Source organism: Sus scrofa, chromosome 7, assembly GCF_000003025.6.
Source record: "Sus scrofa isolate TJ Tabasco breed Duroc chromosome 7, Sscrofa11.1, whole genome shotgun sequence".
Lineage (NCBI taxonomy): Eukaryota > Metazoa > Chordata > Mammalia > Artiodactyla > Suidae > Sus > Sus scrofa.
Genome location: NC_010449.5, coordinates 55,575,652 through 55,592,798, shown reverse-complemented (window position 1 = coordinate 55,592,798; position 17,147 = coordinate 55,575,652). Strand labels below are relative to the sequence as shown.

General features: G+C 46.3%; 1 protein-coding gene across 7 annotated transcripts in view; it reads right to left on the bottom strand.

The window, feature by feature from the left end:
* Positions 1–17,147, bottom strand: part of ZNF710 (zinc finger protein 710) — an 81,686-nt gene that overhangs the window by 61,335 nt on the left and 3,204 nt on the right. Inside the window, exons 1-3 of one of the 7 annotated variants that reach the window (XM_021098972.1) lie at positions 16,362–16,911; positions 15,833–15,913; positions 15,236–15,324 (exon numbers count right to left, since the gene is read on the bottom strand). The exons of 1 other annotated variant lie outside the window; for it this stretch is intronic. Coding sequence is in view for 2 of the 6 variants with exons in the window: in XM_021098968.1 (XP_020954627.1) it covers positions 15,286–15,290 (5 nt within the window). In the remaining 4 variants the exon portion in view is untranslated. Of the gene's footprint in view, positions 1–15,235; positions 15,325–15,832; positions 15,914–16,361; positions 16,912–17,147 lie in introns of those variants that run through there. 5 more of the 7 variants (XM_021098968.1, XM_021098973.1, XM_021098974.1 and 2 more) reach the window with 5 other exon arrangements.

The window sequence follows — 17,147 nt, the reverse complement described above, 5'->3', positions numbered from 1 at the left end:
GTCCTTGATCAAAGGAAGGATTATAGCTATCCCTTTAGTGGATTCCAAGAGGGGAAATTTTTTTTTTTTTTTTTTGTCTTTTTAGGGCCACACCCACGGCACATGGAGGTTCCCAGGCTAGGGGTCCAATTAGAGCTGCAACCTCTGGCCTACGCCACAGCCACAGCCACGCAAGATCCAAGCCTCGTCTTCGACCTACACCACAGATCACAGCAACGCTGGATCCTTAACCCACTGAACCAGGCCATGGATTGAACCTGTGTCCTCATGGATAGTAGTCAGATTCATTTCCGCTGAATCAGGACGAGAACGCCCAAAGGGGGTAATTTCTAAAAGGTCAGCTCCTGGTCATAAGGAATGAATTTTTACAACCAACATATAAAAGCTCCCAAATAGGGATCTGGAAGAGCAATTCTGATAAACTCTGTAACTGAAGCAAAAGAACTTAAGTGACGTTACACAAAAGTTTGTCCAGATAATCAGTTAGAACACGAGAAGAAAACCAGAGTGGAAAGCTGGGGAGGGCCTTAAAAGGGTGCACAGTGTACCATTTATAGAAGCTGGCCTTTGCGTAAGACGACCTAGAGCCTAAGGAAGGAAAAATCCCACAGGGAATGGATTTAATTATTCAAGCATCAGGATAAACCTGAGGAGCAATGGGAGCTGTCTAAACTTCCCCAGGCCTCTTTCTGATCAAAAGCTTTAAAAATCTATCTCAAAGATCAAAATTTATCCATTTGGGGAACATTTATGGGTCGGGGGCCTCCTACCTACTCATGCACTCAGCAAAGAGCCAGGTGCACACTTGATATGGGTACAGCTCCGTGATGTTTAAGGCACTTCCACAGGCCTAACAGACGAAAAAAGGACAGCATGGATCCTTGTAAAGATGTCAAGTAACACAGTGACAGGACAGGACATGCCCGTTCAGGCCCATGGACCTGAACTGGACTCCTTAGCCCCGAAAGATCCCCCTGCCTCCTTCTTAAGAAGTGACTCCAATTTAGAAAACAAATATACAGCACACTAGGACAGGTGGTGCTCAATGATTCTCTGTCTCTTAAAAGACATCAAATTGGTCCCCCCGTTGACGCCGTATCCTCTAAATTACAGCCTCGTGTTATATCTCACCAACACCTTTAGCTTTGTTCTCCATACAGAATTTCTCTTCAGCAAAGAAGAAGCAGTCAATACCTTACTTTGAAAATAGCGCAGGTATTTTTATGAGACAAAAACCAAAACCAAACCCCAAAAACCCAAAAACCACCTCTCCCTCCCTTTAATTAATGAGATGCCATCCAATTGCACCTGTGGATAGTAAATAGGGAAAAGGTGTTCTTCCAGAATCTTCCAAGTACCAAGGACTTTCAGCCTTGAAAACTTCCCCTCATAAGACAAAGTGAAGGCACCAGCTTAAGGCACCAGGAAGTGCTCCCTCAGCACCTGGCAGCAGCTGGTACCTACCTGAGGCCAGTTCATACAGACAGTAATAAAAGCTCCCTTGAAATCATGTTCAGGTTCAGACACTCTGATAAAAGCTGGGAACTTCAAAGGTAGGACTGCAAAGCCCATCCCTAATCCTCATTTGTGTCTGATGTGGAGGGCTGGGTTTGGGGCTAGCTCCACCACCTGAGCTCTGCCCAGGAAGACTTGTGAGCCAGCAAGCCAGCTGGAGGAGGCAGGGTGGCACTCTACACACACCACCTTGGCTATGGTGCATGGCCATTGGTCCTTGACCTATGAGCTATCAGCTAAAAATAAAGGGAGAAAACACTGATCTGCAGACAAGAGCCCAGTGATCCTGGAGTGAGAATTGGATTCAATGCTAGGTTCCAAGGCTCTCCCCATGAACTTGGGCAAATCATCCACAGACTTCTGCACTTCAGTTTCTTGGTTTATAAAAATGGTAACTTTGCTAGGGGCTGCTGAGGGGAGTAACTAAAATAGCCTATGGAAAAATGCAAGCACTAAGGCGAGATCCTTCTTCTCTCCCTTCCTTGTACCCTAACCTTCTTCTTTGAAAAAAATTTTGAAAAAATGCTCAACATCACTAATTATTAGAGAAATACAAATCACAACTCCAGTGAGGTACCACCTCACATCAGTTAGAAAGGCCATCATTAATAAGACTACAAATAACAAACGCTGGCGAGGGTGTGGAGAAAAGGGAACCCTCCTACACTGTTGGTGAGAATGTAAATTGGTACAATCACTATGGAAAACAGTATGGAGGTTCCTCAGAAAACTAAATATAGCAATCCCACTCCTGGGTAAATATCTGGACAAAACTTTGAAAAAGATACACGCATCCCTATGTTCACTGCAGCACTATTCACAATAGCCAAGACATAGAAACAACCTAAATGTTCAGTGAGAGAGGAATGGATTAAGAGGATATGGTACATATACACAATGGAATACTACTCAGCCATAAAAAAGACAAACTAATGCCATTTGCAGCAACGTGGATGGAACTAGAGATTCTCAGACTAAGTGAAGTAAGTCAGAAAGAAAAAGACAAATATCACATGTATCAGTTACTTGTGAATCAAAACTATGGAACAGATGAATCTATCTAAAAAAAAAAGAAAAAAGAAAAAAAAAAAAAAAACAGGTCATGGCCAAGGAGAATAGACGTGGAGTTCCCAAGGGGTAAAGGGGAGGGAGTGGGATGGACGGGCATTTGGGGGGTTTTTTTTGGATGCAAACTGTTACATCTCGAATGGATGGGCAATGAGATCCTACTATACAATACAGGGTACTGTGTGTCACTTTGCAGTACAACAGAACTTGAAGAAACATTGTATACCAATGATACTTTAATAATAATAATAAAAGAAAAATTTTTTAAATTAGGTAGTATATGCACAAAGTGCAAAATTCAAAATGTAGAAAAAGGAACACAGTGAAAAGTCAGCATCTGCTCGGGGAAAAACACTCTTTCCAGTCTACTAGGAATCCTTGCAAAATGCTGCTTAGCCAGGCATTGTCTCTTACTTTCTTACTTAAGAAAATATCTCAGCAACCACATCCACACACAGGGAGCTTTCACATTCTTTTTTACAGCTGCACAGTTGCAAGGCATGATTGTAGGATAATTTATTTACCAGTTTATAATGATGGACATTAAGGCTGTTTCCCTTTTTATTTGTTTTTGCTTTTATAAGCAATGATATAATGAACTTCCTTTAAAAATACATCATTTCACCTGTATGCTCCTATCTGTGAGAAGAATTCCCAGAAGTGGAGTTGCCTGTGCACTTTTAATAAATACTGGCAAGACCCTCTCCATACAGGTTGTACCACCTTAACACTCTTTCAACAATTATGAGAATATCTGTCCCCAGTGTCACTTCTCCATAGCAGAGTTAACATTTCTCTTATGACAACTGGGCTGAACACCTTATATGGTTAAGAACCATCTGTATCTCCTTTTCCTGGTTGTACCCACAGCATGTGGAAGTTCCCGGGCCAGGGATTGAACCCATGCCACAGTAGCAACCCAAGCTGCTACAGTGACAATGCTGGATCCTAAATCTGCTGTGCCAGGGGAAAACTCCTGTATTTCCTTTTGGGTGAATGATCCACGTTCATAGCTCATTTTAAAAATTGGTGTGATAGCCTTTTTCTTATTGGTTTCCTCTTTAGATTAAGGAAATCAGCTCTATCTCTGATATATGTTACAAAACTATTTTCCCAGTTTTAAGAAGCAGGAGACTCTTTTGACTGTTTATGAATGATTATTTTGCCACCAAGAAATTTTTCACTTGTGTAGGGTCAAATATGTTCATCTTTTCTTCTATGGCTTCTGGGTTTTAAGTCAAACTTAGAAAGTATTTTCCTTGAATTCCCTTTTTTTTTTCTTTTTTCTCTTTAGACCCACATCCGCTGCGTACGGACGTTCCCAGGCTAGGGGTCGAACTGAAGCTAGAGCTGCCAGCCTACATCAGAGCCATAGCAATGTGGGATCCAAGTGGCACCTGCCACCTCACCACAGCTCACACCACCACCGGATCCCCGACCCACTGAGAGAGACCAGGGATCGATCCCGCATCCTCATGGATACTAGTCAGATTCTTAACCCACTGAGCCACAATGGGAATTCCTGTGAATTCACTTTTTATATTCAATTTGTCTGAAAATGATTTTGTTATAAGTGTTTTTTGTTTGTTTGGGGGGACTGCACCTGCACCTCATGGAAGTTTCTGGGCTGGACTGAAACCATGCCTCCGTTTTGACCTGCACCACAGCTGCAGCAATGCTAGATCCTTGACCTGCTGCACCACAAGGGAACTCCCAAGTGTTCTTTTTTTGGGGGGTGGGGGTGAAGGGGAAAATTGCTTTGCCAGGTAAAGGAGAACACAGAGAAGTCATGCCTTCAAAAACTGCGTATCCCTCAAGTGTTCATTTTTTTAGATAGCCATCAAGTTGTCTCAAGTCACAAATTTTACTATTTTTTTAAGTTATTTTTTTGGCCGTGCCTGCAGCATGCAGAAGTTTCCAGGCCGGGGACCGAACTAGCACCACAGCAGCAACTGAGTCCCTGCAGTGACAATGCTGGATCCTTAACCTACTAAGCCATGCAGTAACTCCTCAAGTTACGAATTTTTGAAATGTTACCCTGCTAAAATGTCACCTTTCATATTAATTTACCTTCGAGTCCCTTCTCTTTCTCCTCTTTCAAATCATGCCCTGTTATATTAGAATCGTGCACCTTCTTTCCACGGTCCTTCCATCCCTTCATTCCATTTGTGAGCCAAGAGCCGACCCATGTTATCATGACAGACAGTCACACAAGTTAAGTCGAATCTCGGTATCTTAGAACAAGTAAGGCTCTCGGAAGCATCCCTTCACTTTACAGCACTTTAAATCTACCACTTAAAGCTAAAGTGGTAAAATGGACTTATCCAAAATCATGGGGTAGGTTAGTGCTTGTGATTTTTTTAAATTACTATTCAAGAAGAATAGACATATTGATTTTGCCATGAATTCTGTCCAATCAATAGATATCTATTAAGCAACTACTCTTCCCAACAGTAAGCCAGGCATGGGGGCTCCAGAAATAAATGACACAGCTCTGAGCTTTTAAAAAGTTCAGAATCCAGTGTGGGGTCTCAACACAAACACCCACAGACTAAAGGTAAGGTGACGGTAGCCAATGAATGTAGAAGCATCGGTTAATTCTGCAAGGGATGGCATGGAGAAGGCTCAGAAGATACATAGTTTTTAATTGGACGTGACATGACTAGGACTCTGTCCAAATTTGGAGAGGAGGCATTTGGTAAAAAGGGAACAATGGGACAAAGTGGGGTGTCTGGTGGTACACAGACAAGAGGAAGGAATTTAGCTTAGTGTTAGCTGTGGGTGGACTTGCAAATGAAAACGTTCCTCTGAGAATCTGTGGTCATTGGCAGTCCCTCATGTGGGCTTGGGCTCTGGTCCTCAAAACTGCAAGGTAAGAATAATAAACGACCCGTCTGTAGAGCCTTAAGGTGTTGCACAGAAGGCAACACATATTCTCCCTGGAAGAATGTACTCTCATTCCATACATCAAAGAATTCTCACCTAACAAACATAAGCTCGCAATAAAAAAGAAAAAAAAATCAAGAAAACACATGAAGAAACAAGCTCTCTTGACTGGGAGTGAACCGAAGCATCAAATGATAGAACTATACCTGCAAATACTACAGATACTAGACTCACTGGATACAAAAGAATAAGTATGTTTAATATGATTAAATACAATGAGGATTTAAAAACCCACGTAAAGGAGTTCCCGTCATGGCTCAGTGGTTAATGAATCCAACTAGGAACCATGGGGTTGTGAGTTCAATCCCTGGCCTCACTCAGTGGGTTAAGGATCTGGTGTTACCATTAGCTGTGGTGTAGGTTGCTGTGGCTGTGGTGTAGGCCAGAAGCTATAGCTCTGATTTGACCTCTAGCCTGGTAACCTCCATATGTCACAGGTGTGACCCTAAAAAGCAAAAAAACAAACCCAGGAAACACTACAAAACGCCCAAAATATTGATAATAAAATAAGATGTTAAGAGATGTAAAGGACAGAGAGAATAAGAGCTAAGACACATCTAACTGGCAGTCCCAAGGAGACACCAGAGGATGGAGAGATTATAGTCAAAGAGATAAAGGATGAACATTTTCTAGAAGTAATAAAAGTCATTAATCTCTGGCTTCAGGAAGTCTAATGAATCTTTAGCTAAATAAAATAAAATCCACTCCTAAATACATTAAACTGCAAAACACACATACATGGAGACATGGGAACACAAATACACACCACCACCACCACCATCACAACAATAAAACCACCAGAAAGAAGAAATCATCTAAGAAGACCAATAACTGGGCTACTAACTTCTCAATATCAATAAAGAAAGTCAAAAGACAGTGGAATATACCTTGAACTACTAAGAGAAAATAACTGTCAAGCTAATGTTTTATACCCAGTAAAACAATCTCTTGACAAGAAATATGAAATAAAATTTTAGCTGTACAGGAACTGAAAGTTTACGATTAAAACACCTCCACCACATGATGTTCTGATTCTAGAAAGTCTGAGATGCAAGGAGAAACATGAGGAAACAAAATGGTAAATATGTGGAAAATCAACAGTTAACCAACCATACAGAACACTGAAAATCATGCCTAATTTGTGGTATTAAAAAGTGAAACAGGAGTTCCCATCGTGGCACAGTGGTTAACGAATTCGACTAGGAACCATGAGGTTGCTGGTTTTATCCCTGGCCTTGCTCAGTGGGTTAAGGATCCAGCGTTGCCATGAACTGTGGTGTAGGTTGCAGGCTTGGATCCCGAGTTGCTGTGGCTCTGGCGTAGGCCGGTGGCTACAGCTCCTATTAGACCCCTAGCCTGGGAACCTCCGTATGCCACAGATGCAGCCCTAGAAAAGATAAAAAGACAAAAAAAAAAAAAAAAGTGAAACAAAGAGTTCCCGTCATGGCACAGGGGAAACGAATCCGACTAGGAACCATGAGGTTGTGGGTTTGATACCTGGCCTCGCTCAGTGGGTTAAGGATCCAGCATTGCTATGGCTGTGGTGTAGGCCGGCAGCTGTAGCTCCAATTAGACCCCTAGCCTGGGAAACTCCACAGGGCATGGGTGCAGCCCTAAAAAGCAAAAAAAAAATTGAAACAAGATAGAGCTATTGTATGACAAATGAATGTGAGCAGGGACAACGGTAACTTTATATCAGGCATCCCAAGATCCCTGCATTGCTCAAAAAAAGATATGGATACAAACTAACTTTAAACTTATGCAGTCTGCATGCATCAAAAGAACAGAAATAGAGTATATAAGTTCCAAAGCTGTAAAGAGAAAAAAAGAGTGGAACAAAAAGAGAAAGAGAGAGAGAAAAGAAAGAATCAGAAAAAGAAACAGAAAACACAAATTAAGATGGTAGGAAGATTACCCTATATACCCAAAACTATAACTAATGTAATCCCAGTTCAAGGCTGTTCATAGGAGACAGGAGGACAAGGATACAGGCTAAGAGTCCTTGCTGTGCAGGGTGAAACCACAGACCTGGATGGGAAGCAAGCAGTGCAGAACTGAGGCATAGCCAGGAGCGGAAGGAGTGGCAGAAAAAGCAGGGTTAGAGCTGGGAGGAAGACACAGTGCAGCGAGCCAGAACCCCCAAGGGGGAAGTCTCAGGACAGCCCTACTACAGAGAAGCCAAGTAGAGAGAGGCCACCAGGTGCGATCAGGAGGTGGCCGGAGATGTCCAGGAGAGCAGGTCAGAGTTGGAGAGGGGCAGCAGGGATAGAAAGGGTGACTTCTTCTTTGTGGAGGCCTAGGGTGAGGAGAAGGGAAATGGGAGGGGAGCCGGGGAGAGGCCAGCCAAGGAGAGGGACACAGGTGTGTGTAGGCAGGGAGGTGGGGCACAGGGAGGCAGCCTGGGCAGGACATGGGCATGAGGCCTAGGTGAGTAGGCAGAGGTTTCCCAGCTTGGGGAAGGGGTGGCCAGGGTTGCTTTAAGGAGGGCTGTGCCGTAGGGGGACTGGAAGAATTCAGAATTTCAAAGGTGAGCTGTTTTCAGGTAATGGCAGGTCCACAGTGGACAGTCTGTGGCTAGTGAATGGATAGGAGGTGAGGCTGCAGGGCCTGGGGACCCCAGGATGCAGTTCACCAACCAGTACCACCAGCCTCAAAAGTGCTCCCTAACTTTCCTTAGGGGTCAGCTCAGGCATGGTCCCTGTGAATATCTTCTGACATGGCACACAAAACAGTCACTAAAGTTTGTACAATTTTTTAACCAAACACAAGCAGGACAACCTTCCCATCCAGAAGTCCATCCCCTTCACTGCTGCCTCACTGGGAATGGAATGGGGTTGGGGATGGCTTTCAAGCACCACCCAGAAGACAAACCATCATAACCAAGAGTCATCAGAGAAGTTAGAGTTTCCGTCTAAATTTAAAAGGGTGGAGTCTTGGCTATTATAAATAGTTATGAACACTGGGGTGCATGTATCCTTTTAAATTAGAGGTTTCGTTTCTTTCAGATACATGCCTGAAACCAACACAACATCGCAAAATCGACTGTAATTCAACAACAAAACAACCGAATAAAAGAAGAGTATTACCCTGGAATTTCATCCAGTTTCCCCTAACGGTAACATCTTCCACAACTATGGTACAATATCACAACCAGGAAACTGACATCACAGAACATTGCAACACCATCCACAGAACTTGGTCACATGTTACTGTCTTTACATGCACACGTGTGCGTTTGTGTGCACCTAGTTCTCTATGATTTTATTACATATGTACAGGCCACTGTGTGTTTTAAGCAAAAGAACATCTAAAATACACTTAACTGAAAGAAATTTATCTTAAGGAAGTGTATATTTTTGCAATTTCTTTTTCTTTTTCTTTGGTCTTTTTTCTTTTCAGGTCCACACCCACAGCATATGGAGGTTCCCAGGCTAGGGGTCCAATTGGAGCTGTAGCTGCCAGCCTATGCCATAGCCCACAGCATCACCAGACTGGAGCCACTTCTGTGACCTATACCACATCTCATGGCAACACTGGATCCTTAACCCACTGATTGAGGCCAGGGATTGAACCCGCAACCTCATAGTTCCTAGTTGGACTCGTTAACCACTGAACCATGATGAGAATCCCTATTTCCGCAATTTCCCTAAGAAGGAATGCCATTTGTTTTACGCTGATTTTAGCTTTAATGCTATCGAAATGATCAACTCAACAAGCATTTGATACTGTGCTGAATTTCAGGCAATCAATTGTTTTCCTAAAGCTCCATGCCTAACAGTTCTGTCCATAATGATCTGTCTTGTCCAATGAAACTCAACTGATGTGTAAGTAAAATCCACAGATTTGGAAACTCATTTCACTAATTGAGAGTAATTCAGGTGCATATTTATGATCTAGAAGTGGGTTTTAGGGAGGAAAAACAGGAACAGTGAAATTCATTACTGTTTAGAAAGTTAAACCTTTCCCAAAGTAGAAAATAGATTCCATTTCAGGTTAACAGAATGCTTAAGCTTAAAAATAAAATAAAATAAAATAGTGGACATTCCTACTTTCCATTGATCATCCTCACCTGATTTTTTTTTTTTTTTTTTTTTTTTGCCATTTCTTGAGCCGCTCCCATGGCACATGGAGGTTCCCAGGCTAGGGGTTGAATCGGAGCTGTAGACGCCAGCCTACGCCAGAGCCACAGCAACGCCGGATCGTTAACCCACTGAGCAAGGCCAGGGGTCGAACCCGCAACCTCATGGTTCCTAGTCGGATTCGTTAACCACTGTGCCACAACGGGAACTCCATCCTCACCTGATTTTGATTTCCTATTTATTACATGTGGCAGGGGTGGCGAATAAGGAAGGCAGTTGGGTGACAACGTGATCCCTTATTCTCAGCTTTCATTGGCACAGAAAATCCTTGCTACCCCAACAATTCTCTCAGTACTCCCCAAACATACACACAGTACAGCATATGTATTTAATATCAGAAAGTTCTTTATGATGATGGTTGTATTTTTTTTTTTTTTAAGGGCCCCACCCATGACATATGGAAGTTCCCAGGCTAGGGGTCAAATTGGAGCTGCAGCTGCTGGCCTACATCACAGCTCACGACAACTTGGGATCCTTAACCCACTGAGTGAGGCCAGGGATCGAACCCGAGTCCTCATGGATGCTAGTCTCAGTGGAACTGAGCCACGATGGGAACTTTAATGATGGTTGTAGAAGACAAAACCAAAACCACCCTAGAGATCAACCCACTTCTAATAGCCCTTTTACTCCATTTACAAATATGTGGATTATAAAGATAATACCTACCGAGAAATACTCAAATGGCACAGAAATGTGTAAGAGAGAAGACAAAAGGCCCCTCGGTACTGGGGTAAGGCACTGGGGATGGGGAAGGGTCAGACTGTGAGCTATACACATTCATTAGAAGGTAATTAAAGCCACTCGCTTTACCTTTTGAAGCTGCTGATGGGACATACATTTGGCCCTGCTTTGGCCTCTAGCACCCTTTAATCTCCCTTTTCAGAACCCAACCCAGATTCTGCAAGCAACCCCTCTAAGTTGACTGTGTCCAAGCACTTTCTATTTGATTCTAGAGATTTTTAATATCCCTTGCAATAGTACTGCAGCAGTCTTATTTTCTAATTCTTCATTATTACTATTATTATTTTGCAAACACTCATGAGTTGGGCCCAAGAGGTTCTCATGGGCTAGTCTTGGGAAAACTTTTTCAGTTTTATGCATGAAAAATTGGGAGATCCATGGAGTTCCCGTCGTGGCGCAGTGGTTAACTTGAATTCGACTAGGAACCATGAGGCTGCAGGTTCGATCCCTGCCCTTGCTCAGTGGGTTGACGATCCGGCGTTGCCATGAGCTGTGGTGTAGGTCACAGACGCGGCTCGGATCCTGCGTTGCTGTGGTTCTGGCGTAGGCCAGTGGCTATAGCTCTGATTAGACCCCTAGCCTGGGAATCTCCATATGCCGAGAAAGCAGCTCTAGAGAAGACAAAAGACCAAAAAAAAAAAAAAAAAATTGGGAGATCCTTACTTGTAACATGGAGCCCTCTGTAACCTCAATTTCTGTTTTCCCAAAAAGAACTCTCCCCTAGTCCCACCTGCTTTGGTACTAAGGTAGGGGTTTTTTTGTCTTTAGGGCCTCACCTGAGGCATATGGAAGTTCCCAGGCTAGGGGTCGAATTGGGGACTGCAGCTGCTGGCCTACACCACAGCCACAGCAACGCAGGATCCAAGCCACATCTGCGATCTATACCACAGCTCATGGCAACGCCAGATCTTTAACCCACTGAGCGAGGCCAGGGATTGAACCTGCGTCCTCATGGATGCTAGTCAGATTCGTTCCCACTGAGCCACGATGGGAACTGCCTAAGGTAGGTTTTGCAAGCAGGAACTCTGGGGCCTGACTGCCTGGGTGCCAATCCTGGTTCTGACACTTACTAGGCAGAAGACTTCCTAGAAAAGTCCTCAACCTAAATGAGCTAACATACCGAAAGGGCTTAGAAAAGAGCCCCGGCACATAGCAAGTGCTGCATGATAAAAGGGCCTTTTGCCCCTAGTCCTGGGAGGCCACAGATCCCTTTGAGGTGGTGAGAGCTGCAGGTCCTCTCCCTAAAAAAGCGCCCACAAAGGTAAACCCTTTGCACAAGTGCAGGTGTAACTGAAGCCCACACACAGCCCTCTGACCTCTCTACAGTGACATGAGGATCTCAGGGGCAAAAGCCCACGGCAATCCTTGATGTATTATGTTCAGGTGCACAGAACTGCTGGGCAGGTTCCTCCCACCTTTGGTTTAGGTTCCACTCTTGGCAAAAACATTACACCTTTCTTCCTCAAGTTCCCTCTGACTCTTGCCAATTCTTCCCTCGCTTCGGGTTAAATCATGCCTGGGTCACCTTAAGATAATCTCTCTGTAGGCCACAAAGCTCCATGTTATCTTTACGAATGAGTTTCAATCTTTCCCCAAGGATGGTCTGGCCCCTCTTTCGTGCTTACTGAGTTAGACTAGGCATGAACTAGCAGTGCCTGCTGGCCTCCATCAGAGGCACCACATAGGAGGATGCCGGGTAATCCCAGGTCCTTCCCCTCAACAAGCCTGGAGACAGCATGCCACCAGCGAAAGCCAGAGATCTGAGTGGCCAGAAGGAACTTGTGGGATGATCTCATTCCCTCGTTACTACTCCAAGTCACTCCAAGTTGGGTGACTTGCCCGAGGTCACCCAATTCATTCGCAGCAAATTTGCAGACCTCCCAGTTTGGGACTTTGATGCCATCAGCATTTCTCAGACTTTACCATGCACGTGAATCTCGTTAAGATGCAGATTCAGCAGGTCTGAGGTGGGTCTAGATTTTGTATTTCTTTTCCTTTTTCTTTCTTTCTTTTTTTTTTTTTTTTTTAGGACCGCACCCATGGCATACGGAAGTTGCCAGGCTGGGCGTCGAACTGCAGTGCCAGCCACAGCCACAGCCACAGCAACCAGATCTGAGCCGTGTCTACAATCTACACCACAGCTCATGGCAACACCAGATCCTTAACCCACTGAGCGAGATCAGGGATCAAACACATATCCTCATGGATACTAGTTTCCACTGTGCCACGATGGGAACTCCAGAGATTCTGCATTTCTAACAAGCTCTCAGGTGATGCTGATGCATGCATGAGCCACATATAGAACATCAGGGTCAAGGGACTGTCCCACCTGGTCAAAGCCTCTTCATGCACCCTTTGCATGGCTGTTTAAATGCCCTTTCTTCAGGAAAGCCTTTCTTACCCCCATCCTCCCTGATTATCAGCTCCCATAGTCTCTGTACTTTTTCCTTTGAAGCATTCATAACAACTGTAATTAAAGAGTATTTGTGTAATTATTAGTTTAATGTCTGTCTCCCAGGGAGACTGTAAGCTCCATGAGGACGGGACCAGCAGAACATTGATAAAAGGGCAGCTGACGTGGGCTGGAGCAGCCTGGACCATCATCCTTGGAATACGAAGGGAAGGCTGACACTTGTGAGACACACTTTCTGGAGGCCTCATGGCCAAAGGCAACACTTTTGGCTTTAAGATTCCCAAAGGTTCAAATACATACCGACTAAATTTAAGTTGAAAAGCAACTTTTTTTTTTTTTTTTTTTTTGGTCTTTTTGCCATTTCTTGGGCTACTCCCGCAGCATATGGAGGTTCCCAGGCTAGGGGTCTAATCGGAGCTGTAGCCACTGGCCTACACCAGAGCCACAGTAACTCCAGATCCAAGGCGTGTCTGCAACCTACACCACAGCTCACGGCAACGCCAGATCCTTAACCCACTGAGCAAGGCCAGGGATCGAACCCACAACCTCATGGTTCCTAGTCATATTCGTTAACCACTGAGTCACGACAGGAACTCCGAAAAGCAACCTTTAAAAAAAAAGTCTCCTAAATCTTTATCGGGTGCAAAGCAGCCCCAAATAGGTACCAGCCATTCTGCTTAGGGAATGGTTAGGTCCCCCAAACAAGTATTCCCTTACAGTCTTTGGCCACACAACGGCCTTGGCAAAGGAAGCAGAGGGCCTGTTCCCTGCCTGAGCAGCTGCAGACCAACAATTTCTTTCTCAATTTTTCTGCTGCCATCCTTTCTAGGAACCCCAAAGCTCTGGATGTCTACCTCCTTGGTGTGAGCAGGGATGTCTCAACACATCACCATTCTAGGGAGGCCAAGTTTGAAGTTGGTTGGCCTGGATTTGGATACCAGCTCCAAGCCCTTGGATGGGTTACTAACTCCTCTGTCCTCCAGTTTCCCAACCTGCCAAATGGGAATAACAACGCAGCAGCTAGCACCTGTGAGGATGAAGCCAGGTGATACACATAGAGCACCTGCTCACACAAGCCTGGTCCAAATATATGATTGCTATTGTCGTCCCCATATCCAGTCCAATTCAAGATCTCTCTATTGTTTTGCACAAGTCTCCACCCCATCCAGATTTACTCTGCCCAGCCCCTCCTGCCTTACCTGTCTAGAGCCTGTTCTAAGCAATGACTCACTGCAAAACTCTGCAGCTCCCATCAATCACCTCCCTGTCTCTGCCGCTGAGTGTCATTCACGGGTTCCTTCTGCGAGAGAAATCTTTCTCATGTCCAGTACATTCGTTCAACAAGTATTTACTGAGGCCCCCACTAAGTGCCAGGCCCTGTTCTAGGCATGGGGGCTTAGCAATAAACGAAAACAGACCTGTTTTCAGGAACTATGAAGAGATCTAACCCATCAAGAGAGTTCAGTTCGAGCCTCTGGCCCTTCCTTAGGTCCCCGTTCTTCTCCCAGACCAGGCCTAAATCAACCACGCACAAGTACGAAGCGGGAAGAAGGCAATCTAGATCAAAGAATGAGCCGGGCGACTTGGGCCCACCCCAACGGCCAAACTGCTGCCCCGCTGAACTGGTAGACATTGCCAGAAACACCCAGTTTCCCCAAGTAGTCACACCGGCCACCCATCCTCCAGAAGTGTACATGTAACACACCTGGAAAACAAGTAACACACCTGGAAAAGAAGGCCTTCTTTTGCTTATCTCATGAAGGCAGGAGAAGCCCGTGTTTTCATGTTTCATTCTCTACATGGAAGGTTCCCCAGCAGGAATACAGGCAGCAGCCTTATGTTCAGAGCACTGGAAATGGACCCCGAAAGCCCGTGTTTGAGTGCTGGCTCTGCGGCTTACTGTGTAATCTCAAGCACGGAGTTTTTCTTATGCCTCAGTTTCTTTTAGACAACCTCCAAGGTCCTCTTTCGGCTTTGAGGTTGAAGGGCTGAGATCAACCACCATTAACATGACACTCAGCAGAGTCAAAAATTCCTTACTTCAACAAAATGAACCCCTGCCCTGGGATCTGGGGGTGAGGATGAGGCCTGATGAGGAGCTGTGGGCAGCATCCTGATATGTACTGACTCCTTTATTTATTTACCTCCTGTCCAACATCAAACTTGAGCTTTCCAAGCACAGCTCTGATCAAAATATCCCTGGGCCGCAAGGCAAACCTAAAATAGAAGGCATGTAAAGGCTCCGGTGGGCCCACTGGTCTCCCTTCCTCCAACTCCAAAACCATGCCAGACCTTGTCTCTAGACAGCAGGCCTAAAATAAGTCTCCCTGGTAGAAAGTTCGGGTTGGAATGGAAGTGGCCCAAGTACAGAAGCAATGGCCCACTGGCCACACGCCTCAAGACAAGCACTCACCCAACAATCAGCTCTGAGAAAAGCGAAACTCTGCTCCCACTTCAACTCACCACATCTCCCTCCAGGGGCACAGAGACAACCAAGAGAGCCTGGAGGAAAGAAAAATGTGACCCGAATGGCCAACTCCCCCTACCCAAAAGAAAGCAGCCCTACCCCCACTGCCCTTATGCAAGAAAGCTGGGTCCTGCAGGTTAGTGGAGCACTAGCGTGGCTAGAACTATAGGTGACCAATTAGAGGTCTTGTTGCCAGACTGGCAGGTGCTTGGCACAGGGTGACACGTGGTTTGAGGGCCAGCTGACAAAACCATCACCAAAGCTGTAGCTTTCTAGCAAAAATAACATTCACTTTAAAACAACTAAGAAAGGGACAACCATACTAAGTCTCAAAAAATCAAAACCAGACAGGCCCACGGCTTGGACCACAGACACTAAGAATTCGTTTTCTAAAAAATAATGACAATTAGAGGTGGTTTTCCACCCCTTCGCGACCTGGCCCAGCGGGTCCTTTGAAGACTCCCTGGTGAGGGCAAAACCCGGACTAAATAAGGCTCCAGATCCTCTAGTTTGCATAAATGAACTTTGACTGTTTTTACTTACACGTGTACAAAGGCAGGACTGAAAGATCCACTTCAAAATTGGCTGGGTGACCCCCAAAGTTCAAAGTCCTTCTAGGTACACCTGTGGGGGAATTTTGTGAATTTCCCAGGCGCCCACTGGAACTAGCTATGTCTGTCCCTTCCAAGTCTACACCGGCTGGGAGTTTCCACTTTGCACAGAAATAAAGGCGCTCTGGGTGCCCTTAGCAGTTAGGGTGCGGGCCCACAGCTTAAGGGTGGGTGGGCCCCGAGGATGGTCCTTCATTGGACCGCTCCGACGGGGAAGGACCAGCATCTCATAGTGACCCTGTGAAAATGCGCCCAGCCTCCGGCTACGCCTTGCCCGAACCATCGCAGAGCTCAGCGATACATTAACGATCATTTCAGGTTAGTTAAAATTCACGCAAGCACCGCCCTGGCCTCTTAAATCTTCCCAAACTACAGCTCAGACTGGAAGGAAGCAGTTGCAGCAACCATAAAAGTCATCTTAAAAGGCAAGTTTGGGGGAAAAAAAAAAAAGGGATACGCACTAGTTAGCAAGTCGGCGGTTGGGGGGCGGTGGCACGAGGGACCGATCTGTGGGCTCTGCAGGCCGGCAGGGGCGGTCCCGTCGATTCCCGAGTCCCGTGCCCACCTGGCAGCCTCGGGGCCCCTAATGTGACGCCGGCGATCACACCCCACAGCTCTGTCCAATTAGGAAAATGACCGCGAGGAGACGGAGAGAGTGGGCGACGAGGAAGGGGAACTGAGACTAAGGAGGCAAAGCAAAGGCCGGTGGGGACCCCGCCGGCCGGCGAACGCCTTCAACAGGTCCCCCGGTCCGGAGCGCGCAGCCCCCAGCGTGCAGCTGGCCCAGGGGCGTCCCCGACACCCCGGCGGCGCGCCCAACCCTCCCCCACCCGGCCAGCGGGGACGCGCAGCAACCCCACCCGCCGGGAGAATAAAGTTTGCGGGCAGCCGGCGGGGCGGGGCGGCGCGGCAAAGGGGTGAAACTTTGAGTCCCGGGCCGGCGGGCGGCGGGGGGGGCGAGGCGCCGGGCGCCGGGACACCCACGTGCGGGCCCGCGAGCCGCGGCCGCCTCCGGGCCTCGCGCCCCGCCGCCGCCGCGCTTTCCTTTCATTTCAGCTTCTCTCTCTCCCTCTCTCTCTCTCTCTCTCTCTCCTTCGCGCGCTCTCCTCGCTCTCGCCCTCTTTCGCTCGCTCCCCCTCCCCCTCTCCTCCCCCCCACCCCGGACGCCATCTCTCCCTCTTTCCCCCGCTCTCCCTCTCTCCCTCCAGCTTTCCGGCATGAGGGAACGTGGAAGTGAAAGGAAAGAC